This window comes from Phodopus roborovskii, unplaced genomic scaffold, assembly GCF_943737965.1.
Source record: "Phodopus roborovskii unplaced genomic scaffold, PHOROB, whole genome shotgun sequence".
Lineage (NCBI taxonomy): Eukaryota > Metazoa > Chordata > Mammalia > Rodentia > Cricetidae > Phodopus > Phodopus roborovskii.
Genome location: NW_026125281.1, coordinates 17,869,218 through 17,897,179, shown reverse-complemented (window position 1 = coordinate 17,897,179; position 27,962 = coordinate 17,869,218). Strand labels below are relative to the sequence as shown.

The 27,962-nt window shown below is 39.5% G+C and overlaps 1 protein-coding gene across 1 annotated transcript; it reads right to left on the bottom strand.

The window, feature by feature from the left end:
• Positions 1 to 397: 397 nt before the first annotated feature.
• Lypla1 (lysophospholipase 1) lies at positions 398 to 26,149 on the bottom strand. The gene is made up of 9 exons (XM_051197808.1): positions 25,993 to 26,149; positions 25,457 to 25,488; positions 12,887 to 12,952; positions 11,544 to 11,591; positions 10,845 to 10,915; positions 7,989 to 8,062; positions 5,166 to 5,267; positions 3,451 to 3,627; positions 398 to 2,063 (listed from the first exon to the last, which is right to left on the bottom strand). The coding sequence occupies exons 1-9, from the start codon at positions 26,059 to 26,061 to the stop codon at positions 2,010 to 2,012; spliced, it is 693 nt and encodes a 230-aa protein (XP_051053765.1). The 5' UTR covers positions 26,062 to 26,149; the 3' UTR covers positions 398 to 2,009.
• Positions 26,150 to 27,962: the final 1,813 nt, after the last annotated feature.

Here is a 27,962-nt window from a genome sequence, read left to right as displayed (position 1 = left end):
TTCCTTATGGAAGCTAATCATATCTCATCAAATTTTTTCTCCCAATGTATTTTCTCATGGTTCCATTTTTGTATCCCCCTTTTCAACATAGGTAACCATTCCTACACCTGTAATTCCAGCCTTAGGGAGACAAGGAGACCCTGCCTTAAAAAAACAGCACAAAAACATGGAAAAACAAGCATGCCATGGAAGTATATACCTGTATATCAGCACTTGGGAGGCAAAGGCAGGTGGATCTCCATGATGTCCATTAGTTACTTTGCTGTTGTTGTGATACATACAACACCATGACCAAAAGCAACTTAGAAGAGTTTATTTAGGCAAATTCCAGGCCAGCCAGGGCTAGGTAATAAGTAAGACCCTATCTTGAAAGATAAAACAATGCTTCATAAACCAATCCAAGAAAGCCAGAATTAAATTTTATTTCACACTGATAGAAACTGTGAAAAACATGACATATTCCCCACATTATAGCACAAGAATTCAATGGAATAGTTCTTACCACAAATAAAATTTTACTAATGGTATAACTTTTCTTTAAAGTAAAGCAAAATAGTAAATGATTGTTTGAAATTATTTTAAGTCTACACATAAGCATATGGCTTCATTATTAACATCCTATCCAGTCCATACCAAATGATTTACATATCATTTAGCACCCGTTCATAATGATGCTTCTTAGCATAGTCATGGTTAGTTAAACAGCAGGAAAAGCAACAGTTCAGAAATGGCCATAATTTGTGCAATATATTCAACTGTGTGGTACTACACTGTGTGTGTGTGTGTTCTAACCAGTCTTTATTAGCCATTTTAATAATTTTCACCAGTATTTTGGACAGTTGATTTAAGATCAGATGATTGCTATTTTAATGTTTGTATAGGAAGCTAACTCTCAAAAGATGCCTTTACCTAAGATGAAAATTTTAAATTAGTTACCAGATAAAAATAAAAGTTTCTGATTGATCACCTTGAACAGTATTTGGTTTCAAACATATGTAAAGAAAATGTAAACTTCAAGTCTGCTATAAGATATAACTGTTTTAGAAGTTAGACTTCAAAACTGGTCTTAAATAGTTATTTCTGAACATGCCAAGATATTATTCATCCTTTAAGGTTTTTTTTTTTTTTAACAGAGAGATAAAACCCAGAATATTACCAGGACTGAAGATTCTACAGTCTAGAGGGGGATTGAGGTGCAGTTCTTTGAAATATATTAAGATTAAGTAATGTTTGGTTTCTTTTCACATTACCTAGAATTAAAAATTTGTATGTCTGTGATTCAGAATGTCAAATTATAGTATATATTGACAGGATTTTTACGGCAGAGTGGCAATATTCATCTTCTATGAAAAAAATTTAACTTAGTTCTTGAAAGGAGAAAAATTAAGAGAAGAATAGCCTGGTTCCCCAATAAAAGGGCCATTAATTGGAGAGAGCAGTATTACTTTTCTGACACTTAAAAAACAATATCCCTGGTATCAAGGATAATACAATACCATCTAACTCTTATGTATTGCAGTCACGGATATATGAACACGCATATAAAATACAGATACTGCATGGTGACTAAACAGCTGAGAGATAAAACCACAGTCTAACTCACAGCATTTCCAAGTCACTTACAGATAATCTTAACAGCTTGTTTAGACCCGATCAAATTTCAGTGAGCATACCAGTAATTTTCAAACAATGTAATAAAACTCTGGTCATGGTATTTTATTTTGTTGAATTAATTTGAGAGAAAGAAACTAGCTGCTTCACTTAACCAACTTTAATACTAGTATATTCTGGATCGTATAATACATATATATTTATGTATATATATTTTTTATTTATTTTTTTTAAAGAATCATACATTTCCATCAGGGAAATGTCACTGACCATTGGTATGTATTTACAAAACATTTTAACACTGTGAACATCAGAAGTTTTATGATCAGGCATGGAGAAAGGTTTATACTCTACTACAGTGATGCTGGTGAACGTCTACACAAGGCCTCTTGGTTACGTCAATCAATTGGAGGTAGGAGTTTATCAATGAATTGCTTGACATCCATCATTTCCTGTTTGGAAAAAAAAATGATTTAGTGAACAGCTACATAAGTCAGAATTACATTTCCAAGAATGCCAGTAATAAAATCCATGTAGGCGAGGATGTTTTACTACTACAATAAAAAGGCATATAAGAGAAATGAGGCTCCAATAGAAATTCTGTAATATTTCTTAGGGTTATTATTATACACTGAAATAAAAGCTCCCATACTATCTAGTTCAATGAAGTCTGCATTTTCTGACATGCATATAAAACACTGGGGAGTCAGGAAGTTCAGAATGACAATTCCTATACCAAGTTTAGTAAGGTCTACTTACTGCCAATTGAGCATCAGTGAGTTTCCTCCTTAGAATGAAATGATAAATAGCTAATCTCCTTTGTGTGTGTGCGCCTCTCATGACAAATTACATAACAGCCACTCTTTGGAAAGAATGTGTGTCTACCAGACAGTCCCTAGGAAAGAAGAGGTAACTTTCTCCTGGAAGTTTCCTAGATCTGAACCCATTCCTCCTTTCCTCCAGTCCCTGGCCCTCACTGATCAACAAGCTAGCTATGCAGTGAACTTCCCACCTTGTACTTGTGTCACTGAGAAGTGCTATGTTACAACACTCTAAAGCCCTACCTCGCATGCTGGGCACAGACTGTCATTTACACGCTCAGGGTTTTCTACTCTTCTGGACTCAACAGCTCCTTTTAGGGTGTTCGGGGAGGTGGGGGTAGGGGGGTCTCTAGGATCCCAGGCACACTGGTCTTTTTGTGTACATTGTATTACTACCTACTTCCTTTGCACCTAAAGCAAATGACTTAATCTTGTTTAACGGTTGCAAAACAGTGTTAGCTTGGATTACACCCAGAGATTGGCTAATCAGATTTTATTCTAGGCCATTACAAGTACCCGAAACCCACCCATGTCTTTCTCTTCGAAGTAAATATCTCCTACTTCGTAAAGAAGACAAACTCCCAAGAACACTGTTCTCTCTTGCCTTGCCATTTCCCAGTAATACTCACCCAATCCTGTTCTTAATTCAAATGTTCTCTTTTAAGGTAGCACAGTCCAGCTATAGTCCCACATGATCACATAATATGTTACCCCTCATCATACACCTTTATTACCTCCTACTCATAGACATCTTTCTCCTGTTTCATTAAAGACTCACTTATAACAACTTTAAATTTACTAAATAAAAAGGTTTATTTATAAATTTGCCTTTGGATTATATACATTGCTCATTTATAAAAGGTAATCAGATTTTTTAAATTTAATTGAATAAGCTATCATTGAAAATTAACTGATTCAACTATGAATTCATTTTAAATCACCAATATCCAGGTGTTGTTTATCTTGAAAATACAACATTTTAAAGTAGTGGCTATATCCATTGCTTCCAGAAACCTACCTGTTGACATGAGCTGTGCATCATGCCTTCATAGACTTTGAAGGTTACATTATGTGGATTAACCAGTGCTTTTAGTTTTTCAACAGTAAGAGAACCAAACATTAGGGGAACTAAAGGGTCACAGTCTCCATGGCACTGGAGAATAGAAATATCTCTGTTAGTGCTATTGATAGGACCCTGTAAAACAAATATAAAGGAATGTTACTTATCAAATATAAAAAGCACTGTGCCAAACTCCTAAAAACTATAGATATACATGCATATGCTATACTCATAATTCAGTCAAATATTTTGATCAAGTAAACCCTCTATCTGTATTTTATGTTCCTTCAACATCTTTAAACTTCTATGGGATACAAGATTATTTTGCCATGTATTATAATACATGTTTCCAACAAATCAGATTCTTTAAACTGCTTACATTTCCATTCATATTTGAAAGTATATCAGTAACTATTAGCACACATTATGTTCTCATCAACTTTATAATGGAGTTAAATAGAAAAGTTAACTATTATGTACAATACACTGGAAAGTTATTATATGAGAAAAAGACTGAACTCTCAAATAGAAAATGAATTGAGTGTGACAAATTAGTATACCTGCACTCCCAGTGCCTGGGAGGCTGAAGTAAGGATCATGGATTTAAGGTCAGCCTGGTCTATATACTGTCTATATACTGTTAAGAGAAAACATAATAGCAACTCGAACACATCACTAATGTACTTAACTGGTATGTTCAAGGCACTAGGATTAATCCCTAGCACTGAAAACAAATAGTAAAGAATCTGAAAATAATGGAATCCCAGACTGATCGCTGAGAAACCAGCATTGGACCCACTCAGGTCCCCTGAATGTGGGTCTCAGTTAGAAGGCCTGGGCAGTCTAAGGGACCTCTGACAGTGGAGCCAGGATGTATCCCTGGTGCATGAAAGGACTTTGGGAGCACATTCCCCATGGAGGGACACTCCCTTAGCCTAGAGGCAGGAGGGAGGGCCTAGTTCCTACGCCAAATGATTTGACAGGTTTTGGTGACCCCTCCTGGAAGGCATCACCCTCCTTGTGGAGTAGAGGGAGGAGATGGGCTGGAAGGGGGGTTGGGAGGAATGGGAGGGAGAGGGAACTGGGATGGAGATGTAAAATAAAAATAATAAATATATATTAAAAAAATAATCTGAAAATAATTTTTAATGGTACATAATATATTATGTCACTGTTAAAATAATTTATAATTTTATAGTAGAATTCTGTAGTAAAATGACTACATTAAACATAATGAATTAAATGTGTGAATATGTATCTTAAAATGTACCAAATGATTAAATGTAAAGACAGCAAGCTTCTTGTTCTACCTATATAAACTACAGGAAACATAGATTTTATATATACTTGTAGTAATACACCTCACAGGGCTAAAGAAATACTTTAGAAATAAGATGACTGATCTAAGCCACGAACTTTGTATAGTAATGACGTTTAGTGTCAGCTCATCATCTGAAGCAAAGGTACCACTGTAGTGTGGGATGTCTACTGTAGGGGAGTCTGTAGGTGGAGCCGAAAGGAGGAACCCTTATTTCCCACTCAATTTTCTATAAACTTAAACTTCTAAAAAAGATTAAAAGCTTATTAAATAAAAAGAAAAAATGACTTGCTTCTAAACATTATCTGCTATCTCCTAGCTCTGTAATATCATTTATTCACACCATGTAAGCTACCTGTGGAAATGAAGCCCGAAGAGGAAGCCAGCAACTGAGCGCAGTGACGCCGGCCAGTTTCTGCTGTGTGGTAAGAGCGGTGTATAAAGATAGAGCGCCTCCCTGGAACAGAAGCAGAGAGTTAACTGGAGAACAGCTCTGCCAAAAGCCTGTGAGAGAATTCTCATTAGTAATGTCCACAAGAAAATATACTGTGTTAAATCAAACCAGGTAAGCTGGGTGTGAAGGTGCACCTGGGAGGCAGTTGCAGGTGGGTATCTGCGAGTATGAGGCCAGGCTGGTTTATAGAGTGAGTTCCAGGACAGCCAAGGCTGTACAGAGAAACCATATCTTGAAAAACCAAAACGGGGAAAAAAAAGTCAAACCTGGTAAAGAATGAAAACTTTAATGATTATGGATCGATCTCTACCTCCAAAAAAACATACCAATATAAGATCTCCACTTACAGCATTACTTAAGAACAGTCTGAATGTATAGTTCTCATTTTTCTCTCTGAAAAATCTTATAACTTCAAATGAGATTTAAGCTATTTTTCCAAACGAGGAATTGAAGATAATACAGGTGGAATGTCAGACACCATTAGAGGTTTGCCCATCTAGCTCACAACATGCTGTGTGTTGGGAACTATAATTGTGTCAGCCATCTAGATGCCATACCCTGACTATACCCATAAGGACATGAGAGACTTTCTGATCCCAGGCACCGATGTTCTGTCTCTCAGGACTGTGGGACTGGAATTCAGTTACTTTTAGGTCATCTCTATGTGCTTGGAAATGCAACAATGTAAAACCTAGAGCTATAAAAGCTAATATGGTCAACAGTTGGTAGAAAGGCAGATAAACAGTTAAACAGAAAAGACATAATCATGGAGAGGAAGTCCTGATGGCTTGCCAAGAACTACCTATTTCCTGGGGTGTAGATTTATTTTCAGTTTTCTTGATATAATGATACCACAGACTTAAAAGTAACTTCTTGCTTAAAGTATTTCAAATGGGTTTCCTTAGGTGTATAGAGTATTAGTGTGGAGGTCAGAGGTTGAAGTCTGGTATCTTCCACAATTGTTTTCCATCTTATTTTTTAAGACATGATCTCTGTTCTCTGACTGAACCTGGAATTACTCAAGGCTGGGAGGCCAGGTAGCTCAGGGGATCTATTTGTTACCACTTCCCCAGCTCTGGGACTATGGATGTTCGCCATCACACTCAGCTTTCCACACAGGTTCTGGGGATCTAAACTTGACACCTCATGGTTGTGTGTTAAGCACTATACTGCCTGATGCATCTCCTCAGCCCTAGACATTGATTTCTATAGGCTGTAATTAGTATCACACAACAGAACTATGTGCACATTATACTTTAAATAAAGCATTACATTTTGGCCTTATGCTTGTGTGGGTATATGTATTTTGTATTATTTAGACAAAGGCCACATTATCAATAACACCTTTTTATTTAAAATAACTTTTTCTTCTTTTGTTCTTCAAGACAGTTTCTCTGTGTACCTCTGGCTGTTCTGCAACTTGCTCTGTAAACCAGTCTGGTCTTGAACTCAAGAGATGAGCCTGCCTCTGCCCTCCTGAGTACTGGGATTAAAGACATGCATTGCTGTTTTGTGTGCATGTGGGTGTCAGAGCCCCTGCAGCCAGAGTTACTGCCAGCTGTGAACTGCCATATGGATACTGGGAATTGAACCTGGATCCTCTGAAACAGCACGTTGCTGTTAACCACTTCACTAACTCCAGCTCCCATCAGTAACATCTTTTATAATGTACTAATATTAATCACATTACCATGTATTACCACATTCCATTGAGTTTCTCATAGTTATTGACTGAGATTTCTCATAGTTATTGACTGAGATTAGAAGCTAGAGCATTCTGAGGAAAGGTTACTTAGAAACTGGTGAGTAGAAGTGTAAGTTCAAGGTGGGGATATAACTTAGTGATAAAGAGCTTCTTTTTCAGCTTGTGTAAGACCTAGGGCAATCACTAGCACCACAAAACAAACCAAGAAGGATGTAAGGTCAACATAAAGACACTGGACATGGAGAAAATACCAGGCTGAAGAAAGAAACCCATGTAACACTGTACTTAGAGCTTAGAAACCAAGCACTTAACACCTGCTCTCCTATAATCCTGTTTCACTCAAACAAGTAGTGCATTGTGGTTACTTTAACAAAGTACATTCTGGCTGGGCAGTGGTGGTGCATGCCTTTGATTCCAGCACTCAGGAGGCAGAAGCTGATGGATCTCTGTGAGTTGGAGGACAGCCTGGTCTACAGCATGAGTTCTAGGACAGACAGGACTACACAGAAAGACCCCCATCTCAAAAAAAAAAAAAAAAAAAAAAAAAAAGACAAAAATAAAAACAAAAAAAAAAAAAAAAGAGAGAGAGAAGAAAAAAGAAGTACATTCTAGGTTCCAATCAATTTTTTTAATGAATTGTGTGTCTTTCCAAGACAGAGTTTCTCTTTCTATCTCTGTTACAGCCTTGGGACTATCCTGAAAGTCACTTTGTAGACCAGGCTGGCCTCAAACTCACAGAGATCCACCTGCCTCTGCCTCCTGAGTGCTGGGATTAAAGGCATGCCTACCATGCTAGGCCATCCAAAGGCAATCTAAAAGAAAAATGTGACTGTGTAAGAAACCAGAAAATAAATAAATGAAGTCTATGAGGCACAAATTGTCCATCCAATCCAACTCTAAGTCAGCAGCTATATCATCTCTAAGATTCTGTAATAGCTCCAAACAAGGGACTCTTCCAAAGAAACACAATTGAAGGCATAGACTTGTAGACATGGTATGGACAAGCCAATCAAGCTTACCTGAGAAAATCCTCCCAAAATAATTCTGTTAGAGGGAATGCCATTCTTCACCTCTTGATCTATCAAAGCTTTTACTGGAAACAAGAAAAGTATCATAAATACTTTCAAAGTTAAGCCACTGATAACTAAAAATCTGATAACTAAAAATCTGAGGAATATAACAGAATCAGAGACTATTAAAGACAGAAATGGAAGAAAGCCTTGAAGCATTCTATTTAAAAACACAAAGTGGCATGTATGTGACTCCTCAGGCTCTCTAGGGGCTGCCAAGCTTAACACTTCTCTAACTTCCTTCTCCCCACAGAAAGCTGCATGTCCTTTTATTTATGGTTAATTCTAGTGTACATTTTATATTTCTTTCCAATAAACCAAACAGAAATTAGGTAAAACTTGTCATTTTAAAATGGAATATGTTTCAAGATTATGTAATTTGTGGCTTATAGTGTCTAGCACCATTAGTCATAATTTTTAAAACTGCTGCATTACTTTTTCCTGTAATTCAAATGATTAGAACTCTGTTTAAATAGAAACAGTAAATGAAGAGGGAGTCATTTGAAATTGTGTGTGTGCCTGGTCCAGAGTCCAGAAGGGGGTGTTAAAATCCCTGGAACTGCAGTTATAGACAGCCATTCCTAATTTAAGGTTACTTTTAGTTTATTAAAAATTTAAGATTGTCATAGTGGCTCAAACCTTTAATTCCAGCACTTGGAGGCAGAGACAGGCAAATCTCTTGTGAGTTCAAGGCCAGCCTGGTCTACAGAGTGAGTTCCAGGACAGCCCTGTCTCAAAACAAACAAAAATTAATTTCTTAAAATTAGTTCTTAAAGTTTGTATGGAAAAGAAAAGGCAGTCCAACTAGTATGAATAGCATGTGACCGTGGGTTTGACGCCAGGAAATGAAAGAACTATTGAGACAAATGAGCAGAGGGGCAGAGACAGCCCAGCCCAGCTGTCAGGAAGGGGGCAGCAGCTGTAGGCTTGAGGAATGTCAACTCCATCCAGCCCAGGAGCCTCAGACTATTTAGCTTTACTTTGTAGATTTCACCAATTGATGGTATAAATCTACACAGTATAAAACAAAAATGTTTTAACAAACAACAGCGAAAGAAGCCACTTGTAGAGCAGTGGGTTCCAAATCAGTCACATTCTAAGAGCATGGTGCCCTGCCCAGAACTTATTCTCTCTATCCTTGTCTTCCTAGCCAACTCTCTGACCTTCATTCCCTTCAATATTCACTTGTGAGGAAAGAAACAACCAACTCTATTGTTAACAGAGACTCTTACTCAGGGGCTTACTAATCAAGATAACTCTTCCATCTTCTACAGGTTCTAACACAATTATACCAAAATAAATATTTTTCTCGTTTAATATTAAGACAAAATCTTAGCTCTAGGATTCTGGCATTAATGTACATTCTGAGGATCTAAAAAGCCACTGGGCAGGGTTTCACATTACCCAGATAGTTAATGTGTTTTGGATGTATTTTTTTCTATCTCAAAGATTTCAAGTTGTTTTTAAAAAGAATAAAAAATTCTTTTATCTATTTTGGAAAACTTCAAATAAATATAAAAGAAAGAGCAGTTCAAGTACACTGCTCCAAGACTCTGCAGTTACCAATTCTCACCTGGGCTGGTTTCTTCTAATGTGGCCCAAAAACAGAAGTTACCGCATAAGACTAATCTAAAATCATTGCCAGTCACTGCATCATATGAAAAGCCCAAAGAAATTCTAACTTCAACATGCATGTAAAAGAAAAGTTTCTTGTTTTTATGTTTTCACTCACAAAACAGTGCTTATAAAGGAGAATGAAGTACTAAATTCACAGGAGTGTTAAATGAGCCAATTTATAAGAAATGAAGAGCTAGTACTGAGCTAAGTGATAAATCAGTGGTGTCTATCATTATTTCACTAATATTAACCATTTATATCACTTTTACTGTTGTCTTTATGTCATTATAATTACTTCAAGTCTCTTTAATAACTATATATAACTATTAGACAAAGCACTATTTTCTCCAGTGCCTATGTATTTTTGCTTTGAGACAGCGTTTTCTATGTGATCCAAGATGGCTGTATCTCACAGCCATCCTCTTGCCTCAGCCTCCCAAGAGCTGGGATTATATAGATAGGCACCATAACACTCAGCTTTGCTTATGTCAATCAAAACAAACTCTCTATCCAACAGAGCAGAACAAATAAATGCTGCTCCTTCCCAACTATGTGGCTGCCACGGACTACAGATGAGCAGAGTAATCAGAATGAACACTGTATACTTGTCTATTTGTGAGACTGGGTTAGTCCCCAGCATGGCAAAGGGAGGAAGGGAAGGTGATGAGGGAGGTCCTTCTGTATGTATGTTTCACTTATTGGTTGATGAATAAAATACTGTTTGGCCAATAGAGGCAGGAAGATAGGCAGAGGTAGGAGGCGAAGAAAATGCTAGGGACAAAGCCAGAGAGGCACCATGAGGAGACACCAAATAGCCGACAAAGGAGTAACGGGTCAGGGTATTCTCAGGTAAGCCAAGACCACGTGGAAATACATAGATTAATAGAAGTGGGTTAATAATTAAGACAGAGCTAGCCAATAGAAGCCCTAGCCATCAGCCAACAGTTTGTTTAATAGTTAATATAAGTCTTTGTGTTTATTTGGGGCTAACAGCTGCGGGACCAGGCGGGAAAGAAACTCCAGCAATAGGAGGGGAAGGGGAAAAAGGAAAGGGAGGGAGAGGAAGGCAGGAAGGGAAAAGATGAAGTAATGGATCAGGTCCTGAAAACACATTTAATCAAATTTAACTAGTGAATCTACTAAAAACATTTACTCAAGCTTTACTAATCATAAACACTTGGTACTCACCACTTTCTGCCGCCTGTTTAATTCCAGATTCATCCTCCTGAGAATCTGGTGAGAGTCCAATAATATCAAACCTGGAAAATAAGGCCATGAGAAAAGAACTATTAAAGTCTAAAAGTCCATACTTAGCAGATATGTTTACTAACTTTAGTTAGTCTGTTGAGAAATTGGGACACTCACTAACTATTCTTTCTGAAGGGTATGAGAGGAATCTTGAGGGGGCTGCAAGGAAAATGACCTTAACATCAAACCAGCCAGGGAGGCAAGCAGTTGGCAGGACAAAGATGCTATGGTGTACTCAGTGTGCCTATCTCATGAATCAATGTTTGATTAATGTACCCAACAAACACCAAGCAGCAGAACAGATTTCTCTTTATTACTCACTCTTGTTTTTCTACCTTATGTATAACTTCTTAAGTTAACACAGTTATAAAGCATGAATAATGGAATAAAAGTTAAACTTAATCATACTCTTACAATTTAAAAATATCTAAAGCAAACAAAAATCATGCATGTACACAAGCTCTTCTGAAAAGATTAAAATTGTTTTTTGTTGTTTGTTTTTTTGAGACAGGGTTTTTCTATGTAGCCCTCACTATCCTGGAACTCAGAGATCCACCATCCTCTGCCTCCCAAATGCTGGGACTAAAGGTGTGCCCCAACATTGCCCAGTTCTTAATGAGAAAGTAAACTCTTACTTACCAAGAAGGCATAGCCATATTCATATTTAATGTAACAGGCATAACAGGCCTATGTGGGAAAGAAACAGCTTATCAGGATACAGAGCCATGTGTTACATTGTGGCTTTAACATGCAATGCATGTCACACCACTATCTGCACAGCTGTTCCCTCTGTCCCCTAACACTTTTCTGAAGACAAAGCAGCTGTTGCAGAGGACTAAGTTGGCTCAGGACTAAACTTGGCTCATAACAAGTAATTTTTGTCTCAACAACCTTTCTTGATAACTGTAACTTCTAGGAAATGAGAACTGGAAATATATATACCAGGAGATTCTGCTAAGAGCATTTATTGCTAGCTACTATACCACCAATACCCATATGCCTAGATTACATTTTGCTTTTTCCCTAGTTACATACCTGCTTGATTTATTGACCTATAAATAAAATAAAGTTCTACCCTAGTGTTCATTATGTCCAACTCAAATCTGCAAAGAAAAATAGGCTGAACAATCCAATAAGCCTGGTACAAGAGGAAAATTAACATGAATATACTCTTACCAATGCCAACCTCCTCCTTAATTCATACAACAAACCAATTCAACCTTTTAGGAAAACATAAACTTTCCCAGATTAGAAAACAGTCTTACAGCAATTTAATTTAGGGGCAAATATAGTGGAAATTCAAATAGTCATGAATCCTGCCTCTTGCTTGTGCCAACCACACTAGCTAAAGCATTCGGCTGTAGCCTGCAGAAGTCGTCAGACTGGGCTCCTCCAGACAAGGAAATCCCAGACTTTATTCTCCTTTCCAGAGTCACCTCAGGTGCCCTGTTGTCGTTTCTGAGGAGTAAGCACAAACCTACCAGCATGGAACCAATGTTTTCAGCTTCCCCTGGCTGTTCTTAGCAACCTTTCACCTCAAATTAGCCATGTTTATTGATTTTCGGAGCTTGCTCTAAACTTGCTAGCTCCCTGACACCAGCCAACACTTTCAGAGCCAGGTGCTGAGACCTTCCCTGTCTATGATAGAATATCTCGTTGCCTCTAACTAATCAAACCCGAATGTCTTGAATTGAATGAAGATTTTTTTTCACAAATCTAGCTTATAACCCATTTATAGACAACACATGGTATCTGTGGAACTCTATAAGTACATATCTAAGAATTTAAGTTCATCTGACCCCTAGAAGAATATCTTAAGTTTCAAAAAATGAATTTTTGAAGTTATTTTAGCTTTAAAGAGTATTACATATCTTTGTAACCTAAGAGAGAAAGAAGTATATTCATATATTTTCTGGAAAAGAAAAGCTATTACAATTTGTTCTAGATTCTGAAGAAAAAAACTAGGTATTAAAAATACTCACGCATGTGGACAGATGTATTTGATGTGGGAACTTCTGATACCTGCAAAGGCTTCTGCCCATCCATGCCTGGTAGAAAATTATTAAAATCATGCTATTAATAACTTTTAAATTCTAAAAAACTGATACAGAGCAGTACTTAAAAACAGGTTAGCTCCTTAAAGTACTGTAAGAGTAAGGGATTGTACTGTTGAACACCAGTGATGACCAAGGAGCAATGGCCATTCTCTAATGTTTGCCTACACAAAGAATGTTCTCATGCCTTCGGACTGTCAGCAGATGCTGCTGTTAGATGACACGATTTGATACATAAAAGACCTTTAAAAAAAAAAACAAAAAACAGGAAAGTAGTTGTATACAAAGTTAAAACTAATCCATAGCCTTCCTATATACAAATGACAAACATATTGAGAAAAAAATCAGGGAAACAGTACCTTTCACAGCTGCCTCAAATTATATATATAGTTCTAAATATATCTTCTAATCAAAACAGTTATTTTAAGATAAAGATATATATGTCTTATGACCAAACAAATGAAAGACCTGTATAACAAAAAACTTTTAAGACACTAGAGGAAAAATTGAAGACCCACCCACAGTGACATATTTCCTAATCCTAAACAATTGGAACCAAAACATTCAAATATATGAGCCCCACAGAGGCGTTCTCATTCAAGCCACGGTATTCCACTCTCTGGCCCCTGTAGGCTTGTAGCCATACCATAATGCAAAATACATTCTGTTCAACTTCAAGACCCCATAGTCTTTCGTGCTACACTGTTTAAAAGTTCAACATCCCAACTTCAGTGTCCCTGTAAAAGCAAATGAGTACTTGTTACTGGGGACCACAGGTCCCTGAGGGTTAGTCTGTGAGCCCATGGCAGAGCATGGCAGCAGACAGGCATTCGGGCACTAGAGCATGCGCTGAGAGCTTGAGTCTACTCCACCTGCACAGGGCAGAAAGAGACTGAGCCTAGCATGGGCTTTTGAAACCTCACAACCCAATCCTTCCTAACTTACCACCACTGGAACCAAACATTCAAATGTGGGGGACATGCTCATTCGCCACACGGTTCCACTCATAAGTCAGTGTATTGCTCAATCACTATCAGAGAACTAACTTTTCACTGGAAGGTAATTAACACAAATACCTGAAACTTGAAAGTATGCAGAATGAGATCCTTTGGGGTGCTTAACCTGGAATGGGATAGCTTTTATCACACCCCTCCCCTCAAAGCTCAGGAATCAATGTGCAGAAGAGAAGATGGAGAGACTGTAAGAGCCAGAGGTGGTGGATTTCTTTAAGGAAACAGCATTTTCAAGACACAACAGTACATATGCACATATGAACTCAGAGACTGTGACAGCTCAAGTCAGATAAAATTACAGCTCAGAGGAAAGGAAGTAGGCACCAAGTCCCACCCCCAGTTAAGAAAACCTATTCACAACTGATAATTGCTGGGAACTCTCTTCAACCAAATGGCACCAGGGAACCATACTCTAGAGTAGACCTGTTCAGGAATAGTTGGGCCAACACAAATTGGATCCCTTATTTTTAAATTTTTAGTTTTTAAGAAAAAAAAAAAAAAAAACAAAGTTAGATGGTGTACTGGCTGGTTTTGTATGTCAAGTTACTTGACACAAGCTACAGTCATCAAAGACGAAAGGAGTCTCAGCTGAGGAAATGCCTCCATGAGATCCAGCTGTAAGGCATTTTCTCAATTAGTGATCAATGGGGGTGGGTCCAGCTCATTGTAGGTGGTGCCATCCCTGGGCTGGTAGTTCTAGGTTCTGTAAGAAAGCAGTCTGAGCAAGCTATGTTAAGCAAACTAGTGAACAGCCCCCCTCCATGGCCTCTGCATCAGCTCCTGACTCCAGTACCTTGCCGTCTGAGCTCCTGTGACTTCCTTCAGTGATGAAAAGCAAAGTGGAAGTATAAGCCAAATAAACCCTTTCCTCCTCAGCTTGCTTTTTGGTCATGGTGTTTTGCCGAAGCAATTGAAACCCTAAAACAGTTGGTTAGGGAAGAGAATATCTGGGAGGAGTTAGGAGAATGTCAAAGAATATGATAAAAATATACTGGGGGGGGGCACACCTTTAATTACAGCACTTGGGAGGCAGAGGCAGGTGGATCTCTATGAGAGGCGAGCCGGGTCTAAAGAGTAAATCCAGGATAGTCAATGCTACACAGAGAAACCCTGTCTGGGAAAACAAACAAACAAAAAACCCAAAAAATAAAAACAAAAAAACCCCACAACCACACAAAAGTCACAATCCTTTGAGCCAGAGGCTGTCCTCATTCTTAGTGTCTCTTCAGCCTTTCAGGTATGGGATTATAGACTTGTGCCACCATACCAACCTCACCTAATCTTCTGATGTATTTTCATTTCATTCCCCCTCCGCCAACATGTATCAATTTAAAAAGGGCTAGGCAGGCTTGGTACACGGTAGTTTACACCTTTAATCCCAGCACCTCTGAGGTAGAGGCAGGCAGATCTCTGTGAACTTGAGACCAGCCTAGTCTATGAATTCTATTTCAAAGTTAGAGAGAGGGGGTGGGGTGTAGATATTTCTCCATGGTGGTAGAATGCTTACCTAGCATGCACAAGGCACTGGTTTGGTCCCTAATGCCACCAAAGAAAGAGAATGTAACAGATCTGATAAAAATGAGACCCTTCTATACAGTTCCTGGCTTATTTACTCTCACATTATACTTAAACAGATTTCCTTTGCAATTTTAAATACTTTTATCAGTTTTTTATTCTGCATTAATCCACTGTCCTCCAAGTGTTGATAAAAAGATTTGAAAGGTATGATCCAGACTATTCTAGGAATTCTGTTCATGCTCATGTGTAAGTACAAGCTCATGCGGATTTGTGTGTTGTGTACTGTCAGAGCACAGTTCAAGAATAGAATTGTGTGAGGAGATTCTGGGGACTGTGAGAAGACACTAACAAACCAAGACAAGAGGCTTGTGGCTCTAGTTTCCTCAATAACATGGAAGGTCCTTGACATGTGCTTTCCTGATCCTCCCACATACAGAGGATCGGAGAGAGTTTACATTACTCATTATACCTGGCTATTGTTATTTGTCCATGGAACAGATAACAGTATTTGCCTCTATGGAAAAAACATGATTTTGCTACTCTGCTCATGTAAATCTACTTAACCCTCATTATAATTTGTCTGAGGCTATTGCATGAAGCTTTAGTCCATCTCATTTATCAACTCCTCTTTCTCCAGTCCCACCATCTGGAGAGAGGTTTTGTGTGTGTGTGTGTGTGTACATTTGTACTAAGATTTACTTGGAAAACTATAAAACAAAGAGCTGCATAAATGGTAACATGTCTCAAGCTCATAGAATATTATAATAGTAAGAAAGAGTATAATACCAGGGTAAGGATAGAGCTATAAATCAACTGGGAGTCCAGAAATTAACAGCCACAACTGATGTCAATTAAAAAACACATGCCCAGGTGGTGGTGGTGCATGCCCTGATTCCAGCACTTGGGAGGCACAGACCAAAAGAGCTAGGCCAGACGGTCTACAGAGTTCCAGGAAAGTCTCCAAAGCTACACAGAGAAACACTGTCTCGAAGAACCAAAAGAAATGGCTATGAAAAAATAAACTATAAATGAGAAAAATTAAACCGCTGTGCTTCAAGGACACTATGAAGACAATCTACGTAAGTGAAAATTATGTGCAACTTGTACATTTAATAGTAGTCATTCACAATATATACAGAACACCTATAACTAACAAAGTGGCCACCTAGTTTACAAATGGGCAAAGCATATTCTGTAAAGAAAACATTAAAATAATCAATAAACACAAGGACAGATACTTATCACATTAGTCATTACGAAAACACAAGTCAAAACCGCTCAGGGCTGATAAGACTACATATGCCTGTCATCCCAGAAGGCTGAGGCAGTAGGAGCCAGAGTTCAAAGATAGCCTGTGCTGCACAGTTAAGATTGTCTCCAGACCCACACACATGCAGCAGAACTACTGTGAGATTCCACTTCATACCCACCAAAATGGCTATTAAATCGGGGTTGCTCTCTGTTGAGACAGGGTCATACTAACTGGATGGCTTAGTATTCACTAAGCAGCTCACATTGGCCTCAGACTCATGGCGGTCTTCCTGCTTAGCCTTCTGTATTTACACAGGCATGTGTCACAACGTACACAGTAAGAACTTCCTGTAGTGTTGATATATACCTGCACTTCCAGATCACCAGACCAAGCCAGATTATCAAGTAATTCAAGCAATCCTTAATGCCTCTGAGCATTAACCTGAGAGGTCTTTTAAGCCATGTGACCAAAGCAGCACTTAAAATACACAATGTAGGGCTGGAGAGATGGCACTTATTTGCTTTTACAGAGGACGGGGTTTTGTTCCCAGCACCCACATGGTGGCTCAAAACTGTCCTTAACTCCAGTTCCAGGGGATTGATTGGATTACCCTCTTCTGATCTCCACAGGCACCAGGCGTGCACCCATATACTGATAAAAACACTCATGTACATAAATCTAGAACAAAATACAAAACCTTCTGGGTCATCTCAGCACTCAGCTAAGTCAGGAGAGGTTATGAGTTTATAGCCAACCTGGGTTACAATAAATAAATAAAACTTACTGTAAGTACATAACCCCCCCCACACACACACATACAGTTTCCCTGTAAAAAGCAACAGTCCAGACACATTAGGAAAGGTTCTTTCCTTGCTCACTGTCAATTCTTGTTTCAGTTTCTTTTTCAATTTCTAAGCATATCATTAGTGTATTCTCTATTTTGGGATTTGTTCTAATGACCTCTGGGATAAGTAAATAAGCCATAAACACCATGATATGATTTCAGTTAATTAGTGCTCTGGGAATGGACAGTCACCAAAAACCATGTTTATAAAACAATTGTCCACCAATTATTAAGAGTCCAAATGGAACACAGGTTCAATTATCTTCCTCAAAAAGCCTGGCCTGGTAACACACACGTGTAATGAATAATACTTGAATGGCTAAGGCAAGAAGACTATTAAACTTGAGGCTAACTGAGCCATACGGGGAATTAAAAGCCATACTTGAATGGATAGCAAGACAGTCTCTTAAGGGAGAAAATGGCCACATATAACAAAAGCTTGATTTAATATGACTAACTAATATGCTTGATAGCCTCACCTCCCTGTAATCTCATCTTATTGAGAATCAGAGACTTAAACATATGGCAACTAGGAAAATAGGATTCAGACAAAAAACAATTAACATTATTTTTACCATGCTTTTTGATATACAAAGTCTTGGCCTTTTTGTCCACATCAGATGGTCTATACTGCAGGCTTTAACCTTATGACCATTTATGGCTTGTATGTTTATTCAAATTCAAGGATGAAGAATAAAAAAGCTGGAGTCATGGGGCTGGGAATATAGCACAATTAGCAGAGTGCTTGCCTACTTTACACAACACCTCTGTTTTCAATCTCAAGCACTAAAGACCGGGCAGAACTGTGCATACCTGTAACCTAGCTGGACAGGTGGAGACAGGAGGATTAGTCCATGGTCATTCCTGGGCTATAAAAGGGCAGCCTGGGACACACTGAAACTCAAAAACAACAACAAAAGAGCTGGTGTCCAAATAAAAACCCCAACACTAGAATGTACCTCTTTTTGAGTTTCTAGCCAATGAGGTCTCATAGACCCTCAAACAGTACAGGCTATGGCAACTGTTCTTGGTGAGCAGAAGCTGACAGTAAGAACCTACTGCTGAAGATGGCACACACCTGAGTCACAAACACGGAGAAATCAAGCAGATACTGACCTGGAGGCTTTAGCTCTACTGACTAGCTGTCACCAATCTCACCCAGCTGTGAATGCTGCAAGCTGCAATAAGGACCTGCTTGGCAAGATTTGTGTACTGGTGAAATAATGCCATGAATGTTATGGGAGTAACCACTTTCTGTTTATATTTAAGGCCTGTTATAAGAAATGAAACCCATACCTAGGAATAGTTGGGAGATGAATATGATCAAAACACACTGTATGGGGGAGGGGGGAAAACTCTTTGTATGAAATTCTCAATGAATTAGTAAAATATTCTTGAAAAGCTGGAGTCCATTGTATTTAGAAAAACAAAGAGACTGAAAATACAGAAACTGCACTTCAAAGGCCTTTTGTTTTTCTCTCTAGCTCTTGAGCCTGCGGTAAAAGAGGCTGTTGAAGAGTTGTCTTTCAATTACCCAATGATAGAATAATGCAATATTACTTCAGGTACTTATTTACTTATTACTTGCATGTGTGCTTGCAGGCTAGAAGAGGGAACCAGATCTCATTAGGGACAGCTGAGAGCCATCATGTGGTTGCTGGGAATTAAACTCAGAAACTCTGGAAGAGCAGTGCTCTTAACCTCTGAACCATCTCTCCAGTCCTCATAATCCAACAATCTTAATACTATTTACTAATTGCTATTTCAGGCTTTTTAAAAGATATGCTAATATTATTAATTGGTGTTGTAGCCACACAAGCTGTTTTCCCTAATATATTTAGTCAACATTCCTAGCCCAATTGAACACCCCTCAAAAAAAAAAAAATTTTATAATAGATGTTTAAAAAAAAAATCTAGGACAGAATTTCAAACCTTTCCTATATAATGAAATAAGGATTAATATTTGGTCAGTAGTTCCAGATCTACAATCTAGTTTAAGAAAATGGACATAAACAAACCACCACAAAAATCAAAATAGAAGTACTACAAAGAAAAAAAAATGTCAAGGATCTGGAGAGATGGCTCAACAGCTAAGACCACTGACTGCTCTTCCAGAGGATCTGGGTTCAATTCCCAGTACCCACATGGCAGCTCACAACTGTCTGCCTCTCCAGTTCCAGAGAATCTGGCACCCTCACACAGACATAAATGCAGACAAAACATCAATGTTCATAAAAAATAAACTTTAAAAAAAAAAAAGAATGTCAACTCAGTCTAGAGAAAAGCTCAGTAGCAGAACACCTGTTTGTCATGTCTGAGGGTTCAATCTCTAAGACACAATCACTCACTCACACACACACACACACACACACACACACACACACACACACACACACAGTAGTGGGGTTTATTACACTATGGTCAAATGATTTTGGGAAAAGGTCCTCAGACAAGTCACTGGGGAAAGGTTAGTGCTGGGGGAGCTTAGACAACAATAAAGAGGTTACCTAGTATTCATGATGTCCAGAATCAACTTAGAAAACTGTATGTTCACATACAAAACAATGCCGTTGGAATAGCTTACCTGATAAATATATAAAAATAAATTTAATTCAAAATGAATTAAGTATCTAATTGTAAGAAGTAAATTTGTAAAGCAAGAAAAAGTAGGGACTAAAATTCTATGTCTTTGGATTAGAGGATGATTACTAGATATAAATAAAAAGCACAAGCAGCCAAATAATGGATATACATATATGTATATATGTATATATATATATATATATTGAAAAATCATTGTGTTTTAAGTTTAAGCAAAAAGACAACCAACAGAATGAGAAACAAAATTTACAAATCACACTATCTAGCAAGAGTCCAGTATCCAAAATACATAAAGGACTATTCTAAAACCTACTACATAAAGACAAAACAATTTTAATAGGCAAATGATTTGAATAGTTATTTCTCCAGAGAAGATACACAGAGGGCAACAAACCACATGGAAAGTCATGCCCACCATCAGTCATTAAGAGGTGCAAATTAAAATCCACAATTAGAAACCAATGAACTGATGGAAGACAAACAGAAGCCCAGTTGCTAAGGATGCTTACACAGCATTTGCCTGAGCCCCAGAACGTAAAACTTGGATGTGGTAGTTCATGCAATCCTGCATATACTCAGGAAGATCAAACCTTCGAGGTCACCTGCTGCATAGAAAGCTGGAGGCCAGAGTGGACTGCGGAGACCTGTCTCAAAAAGGAGGAAGAGGAGGATGGAGAAGAGGACAAAGAGGAGAGAATACAACTACAGATGAGAATGAAGAGAGATCAGAGCTCTCTCCTGTTGAACGTAAAGCGGCCCAGTAAGAAACCCGTTTGACAGCTTCTAAGGAACGATCCAAGAGGTTGTCCACTGGTCTCCATGCACTTGTGTGCACTTCTCTCCCCTCCACAAAAGAACTGTAAAATGGCACCACCACTGTGAAAATACCTCGGGAGCCATTTCTACTCTGGCACACAACATAGAGAACTAGACACCTAAGCACATGCAAAGACCTGTAGGTGAATGTTCAGAGTAGTGGGCTCATAGTGGTCCAAAGGTGAAAATGGCCCAAACTGTCATTAATTCTAGAACTGTATAGCCATGCAACGGGTTATTTGGTAATAAAAGAGCACATTACCCAGGCTGCAAAGACAGCTGAGGAGGTAACACTTGTTCTGCAAGTGTGACAACCCGAGTTTGAATCCCAGCACCCATGAAAAAGTCCAGTATGGCTGCATATGTCTATAGCCACAACCATGGAAGATGGACATAGGTTCCAAGAGCCTGTCAGCCAGTCTAATCAAAACAATGAACTTCTAGTATAGTGACAGAACCTTTCCTAAGTCAATAAGGCAGAGGGCAATGGAGGATGACACATAGTGTCCTGTTCTGGCCTCTACATCTGAATACACAAAGGAATGTACCACCACCAGCACCCAAAAGAAAATGTAATGTCTATCTATGTGACAACATAAATGATCCTAAAAAACATATGCCAACTGAAAGAAGCCAGACGAAGACCAGTCTGGGTTCCATTTATATGAAGCATTCAGAATAATCAGAACCATGGAAAATGAATGGTTGAGTAATGCCTGGGGCTGGAGAGATGGCTCAGCCGTTAAAGGCTAGGCTCACAACCAAAAACATAAGAGTAATGCCTGAAGAGTAAAAAGTCTGTCTTTTGTGCGATGTTGGAAATATTCTGAAGTTAATAAGGCAGTGAGGATTTTTGCAAGTAAACTAAAATCACCCAATCATATATTTTTTAAAGATGTGAATTTCATGGCATGTGAATTACATCTCAAGACCATTTATTTCCCAACCTCTGTCCCAGGCACAAAATAAAAACTCTTACATAAGAGAAACAAAAGGGGCGAGACATGGTGGCACATGCCCTTAAATACAGCACCTCAGAGGCAGGGCAGGAGGAGTTTCAAGGTCAGCCTTGTCTAGGTCACTGTATCCAGTCCTTTAAATTTTTTCACAGATAGAAGAACTTAACACAGAGCTTTAAGAACAAACCAATATTCAAAACCTAATCAGTTGTTCTCTGATATCCATGCACATGTATATACCCTCACCCCAATATGTGTGTGTGTGAGAGAGAGAGAGAGAAAAAGAGAGAGAATAAAGCCTAATAATAAACTTGTAGAACTTGTACAATACAAGTTTGTGGGGTTTAGTGTGGTTTGGAATTTGTTTTTGTTTGGAGCGGCCTGGCTGGCTGGAGAGATGGCTCAGTAGTTAAGAGTACTTGTACTCTTGCAAAGGACAAGGTTAGATTCCCAGCACCAAAATGGTGGCTCACAGACATCTGTAATCCCAGTCCCAAGGGATCCAATAGGCATGCACATGTATGCAGGCAAAACACTCATACACATAACATAAAAATAATCTAAAAATTAAAAAAATAAACTAAAGAGGCTTGCTATGTAGTTCAGGCTGGTTTCAGCTATATATAGTCTAGGCTGGCATGGCACTTCCAAGCCTCTTGCTTCAGTGTGTGTGTGTGTGTGCTAGAGGGACTATAGTGTACATAATCACAACCAGCTAACATTCTAGAGTCGAGGGGAAACTGAATAAATCCTACACATCCACTCCAATCTGCTTATCTTTTACGAGGGACTCTCTCTCTCTCTCTCTCTCTCTCTCTCTCACACACACACACACACACACACACACACTTACTTTGCTGTTTTGTTTTAATGGTTTCCTAAATAACTCAAGCTGCTACCAACTCACCACAATCCTGCAACCACATGTCACACCAGGCCATGACTTGCTTTTTAATTACAAAGAGAAAAATCAATGCAGTAAGGAAACCTGGAAGAGATGACCTTAACAAGTACAAATGACCTGTAAAAATAATAAATGGGACAGGGCCAGGCACTGGGACCCACACCTTTAACCCCAGCACTTGAAAGGCAGAAGCAGGCAGATCTCTGTGAGTCCAAGGCCAGCCGGTCTACAATACTGAGTTCCAGGATAGCAAGGACTATGTAGAGAGACTATCTTAAAAACAAACAAACAAACAAAAATAGGACAAATGACATCACTCTTCAAAAACAAACATTCTGCCACATAAAGACAGACATGCCAACTAAATGCATGAGTGACAATGAATCAGACTGCACTGCTGAGGAACCTGGCAAAACCTGCACATGTGATACATTAGATAATATTAAATGCCCTGAATTTGATAACCGCTCCACGGTTATATAAGACATCGTCCTTATACAAAAAAAGCATTCAGTTTATATATAGCTTATAAGAGTTACGTGGTATATAGGGCATATAACTATCACTTCTGCAATCACTCACCCATATAGCAACTGATTGATTTATCAGTAAAGAGATTAGTAAAATCAAGATAAAGTGGATTGAGGGATTTATGTTATTCTTGAGACTCCTGTAAGTCTGAAAATATTTCAAAATAAAAGTTCTTATATGCAATGAAAATAAATAGGCTGTATCTAGGTTGTGAAATTTCTTGCATTGCATCCCCCTTCTAAACATTAACATTCTGGGGTTTTGCCATACAATTGTAACATTTTCAAATTGCAAAAGCTACTTTTATTTTAGATAGAAAACTGACTTATGCAATACAGAACAGGACTTCCTCAATATTCATTTTAATTTATTACACATTATACATGAACACATCAGATGATGTCTGTTAAAGAGTTTAACATTACATTACTACTTGTAGACTGGCCTCACTGTATATTCATGGAATTAATCAAGTTACCACTTTTCTAGTGATAGTTCATAAGGTATTTTTATAACTGGTTATTTTTAATTTTTACATAAACAACTATAACATGAAGCAAATACCTCATTTCCTATCACAGAAGCTTCTGGTATTTCTAGACTGATTTTTTTTCTTCACATTTCACTCTAGCTCAGTGGTTCAGAACACTTGCTGCTCTTGTTCTTGCAGAGGACCGGGTTAGGCTCTCAGCACCCACTGACAGCACCCACAATTCCAGTTACAGGGCATCTGATGGGCCTCAGGAACACGCACACACATACACATACACACACCACAGTAAAAAAAAATCTAGCCTTTGCCAGGCTGTGGCAACACACGCCTTTGATTCCAGCACTCAGGATGCAGAGGCAGGTAGATCTGAGTTCAAAGCCAGCCTGACTTACAGAATTAAGTCCCAGGACAGCCAGGATCACACAGAAAGACCCTGTCTCAGAAAACAAGAATCTAATCTCTAAAGTTAGTACCTTAAAGGGACAACCAATCTAGCACAGTGCCTCATTCATTCCAAGGTAAGGTCTTATTTACTGTGTTGCCCAGGTTGGTCTCAAACTCCAGGGATCAACCAAATGGCCTGTCTCAACCTCCTGAGTATTTGGAACAATGGGCCTAATAACTCCTTGAAAAAAAAAAACATTTAATAATATTTGGGCTACTTTATAAAAATGTATCTTTAGGATTATTTTAAACCAATTTTTAAAAACTTAACCTTTTATTTTTTGTGTACACAGGCGTTTTGCATTGCATGCCTACAGACCCTGTGGAGGTCAGAGGAGTGACCGCATCTCTTGGAACTGGAGTTACAGACGGTTGTAAGCTACCATGTGGGTGTTCAAAATTGAACCCAGGTCTTTCAGAAGTGCAGCCTGTGCTCTTAATCACAGAGCCATCTCCCTAGTTTCAATTTTAGTTTTTGTCAACAGTCCTATTAACCCGTTTCAATCAGATCATCTCTGAATTAAACACGAGAAAAACTCTCAATCAGAAAAAAAAAAAAAAAAAAGAAAGAAAAACCATAACCTAAAGTTAGTACGGCATAGATTGATAATGGTACTGAGGTAAAGCGTCTGTCCAGCATATATAACGCCCTGGGTTTGGTTTCCAGAACCACAAAAACAAAGCCAAAGTTTGATAAAATTAATGTTTGAGTTGTCGCCCGTGCCTTTTCTTTTTTTTAAGAGATCATCTACTCTCTGATATGCTTAATGTTATTGTTATTTCTCTTAACAGACTCAACTAGTCCTTCTCAACTTGCTCTGAAATTTTAATTCCCCTGGAACGCTCTCAATTGCACCCTACCTCTGCAAACATTCCACTCCTCTCTGGTATCCAATACCCAACCAAAGAGCAGCTAACAATTTTAACATGTTCCGGAGACAAGCTGGAAGATAAGGGGGAGCATCTGGAGGTTTCGTAAGCAGAAACGAAGGTCTCATCACTGGGCTATGAGAAATGTGACCAGCAACACTTGTTCCTACAATTTCAACCTTCTTCAGCAACCTTTGACCAATGAACAGCAGCATGACCCCATCTCATTATTGTTACTAATAATGGTACCTACCCAGTATCTCCCAATCCATGAAGGAAAATAACCTAAAAGAGAAGAAGAAGAAAATAAGCCCACACGGAACTGTTCACACTGTAGCTTTGCTAAGTTCCAAAAGCAAATGACGGCCCTAAACACTTGGAACAATATTCCACAAGCTGATTAATTGCCAGGCGCCTTGCTTTTCATTGCTACAATAACGCGGCGTTCTAGCACTTAGAGGCAGATCACAGTCTGGTTAAGACAGTCGCCTCTCTAAAATCAAGTCACGAAAGCCCGACACACACAGCTCAATTTTGTCGTCACAAAAGTTTCCGGGAGCCAAAGTTACTCGGAGCTCCTGCGGCACATTCCTCAGGCAGATGGGCTGTTTCAGCACCAGCCCTGGGACTGGCTGCGGGGACGGGGTGCAAGCGAGGCAGGCAGGCAGGCAGCAGGCTGCGCCCCGCCGGCTCCGATTCCCGGCCGCGACCCCGCCAGCCCGCGAGCGGCGCGGACGCATCCGCGCGCGGCGGCCCGGGTCCCGCTGCGCCCGCTGGGCCCCCACTCACCGCGGCGGTGGCCTTGCGGGCGGCGGGCACGACGGCGGGCAGCGGGGCGGACATGTTGTTGCCGCACATCCACCGGCTGGCGGACAGCGCGTCGGAAGCGGAAGGGAGCTCGGGCTCCCGGCCGAAGGGCGTGCGAGCGCAGTGGCCCTGCCCGCCACCCCCACCCTACCCCGGGCGCGCGCTCAGGCGCGTGCGCGCCCACGCGCCGCCCTCCTCCGCTCCACGCGCTCGGCCCGCCGCGGCCCCGAGACCCCGCCCCCTCCGCGGACGCGCGTGCGCGTCACAATGCGGCTCCCCGCGAGGCGGAGGCGCGGGAGGCGGACTCCCCCGCGGCTGCCCTCGGGTCACCTCTCCCGGCGCTCCGGGCCTGGGCGGGCAGCGGGGACCCGGGCCAGCTCTTGTCGTGGGCATGATCCCCGAGTCCAAGTCCCCAAACAGGTTAGCGTTATTAACTAATGGGCAGCGATTGATTGAGCTGCTGGCGGGGTTGAGCGTGAGACTAAATGGCCACCTTTGTGTGCGGGTTGCATATTTAGTTTAGTGCATACTTGATATATTTCACTTGAGAAGTGTCAAAGACAAAGATTTAAGGCCAAAAAGCCACGACCTTCTGAAGTCTACAATTCAGTGAGGACACCAAATACACAGTTTTTAGGGAACATTGTTTAAGATTGGGAAGGTATCGGTAAACCAAACGCTTAAAGACGACCCACTTATTTAAATTACATAGGACAACCTCAGCGAGGGATTTGGGAACTGTTTAAAATTGTTCTTGTCCTGGATTTTAATGATGAAAATTTAGTAGATTCTCAAAAAAAGGTTAAATTGATGACAGTTTCTCCAAAATGATAGGTAATGGAAGGCACAAGACTTAGTCCACTATATATTTTGGAGACAAGGTTTCTCTGTGTCCTTGGCCGTCCTAGAACTCTCACTGTAGATTTTATAGAACTCCGACTACCTCTGACTCCTGATGCTAGGACTAAAGGTGTGGGCCGCCACACCCTGCGATGGCACTGTACATTTAAGTCAACCTGCTGGGTCTTTGTGACTATAAAAGAGCACAGTTGTCTTCAGCTCTCAGTATGAAACATGAAATGATCCAAATCACTGTTAGGGTAGTTTCTCAATAATGAAATATGTAGATTTCCAGAGCCTACCATTATCCCACTAGAGAGAACAAGGACACCTCAAGTTGGGGTTCCTGTCATCTGTCTAATCTTCCTACGTCTAAGTTCCTGAAATGTTTCTGGGGGTTCATATCCTCCAACGAGCCTGTTTCTGATGTTCTGAATGATTTCTTTCTTTCCCAGGTAAGGGAAAGAAGTAAATATAAAAATGTTTTAAAGGGGGAAAAATGTTGACGATATGATTGTACAAAATAAATCATGAAGTCACCAATATGGAAACTTAACAATATAACCATACTAAGTCAGTACACATGCAGAAAATTGTATTTTTAGATATAAGTGATAGCCGATTAGTTATGTAACAGCACAAAACAGTCACAATAAAGATTTAAAAATATAAGCAGTTTTATTGAGTATCCCTGACAAAATGCTGCGCAAGTTTGGGGATAAGCACGTACCTGTGAACCATGATTATCAAGTTCATAAGCATCAGCACCGCCTGTGGTGGCTGGGTTTCACTTTGGGCCCCCAGCCAGCTTCCAAATAATGATATGGAGACTTTTAAATTTATTTATTCTACATTCCAACCACAGTTCCTCCTTCCACCTCCCCCCAATAAAAGTTTCTGCCTCCTCCCATGTCCCACTGCTCTTTAGTCCCAAATAAACATGCACAGGCTTACATTAATTACAATCTGTTTGGCTCAGGCTTCCTATTGGCTAGCTCTCTTTAACCCATTTCTTTTGTTGTTGTTGCTTTTGTTTTTTTCGAGACAGGGTTTCTCTATATTTCTTTGGAGCCTGGTCTCCACATGGTCTTATCTTACTGGAGAATGCCTGG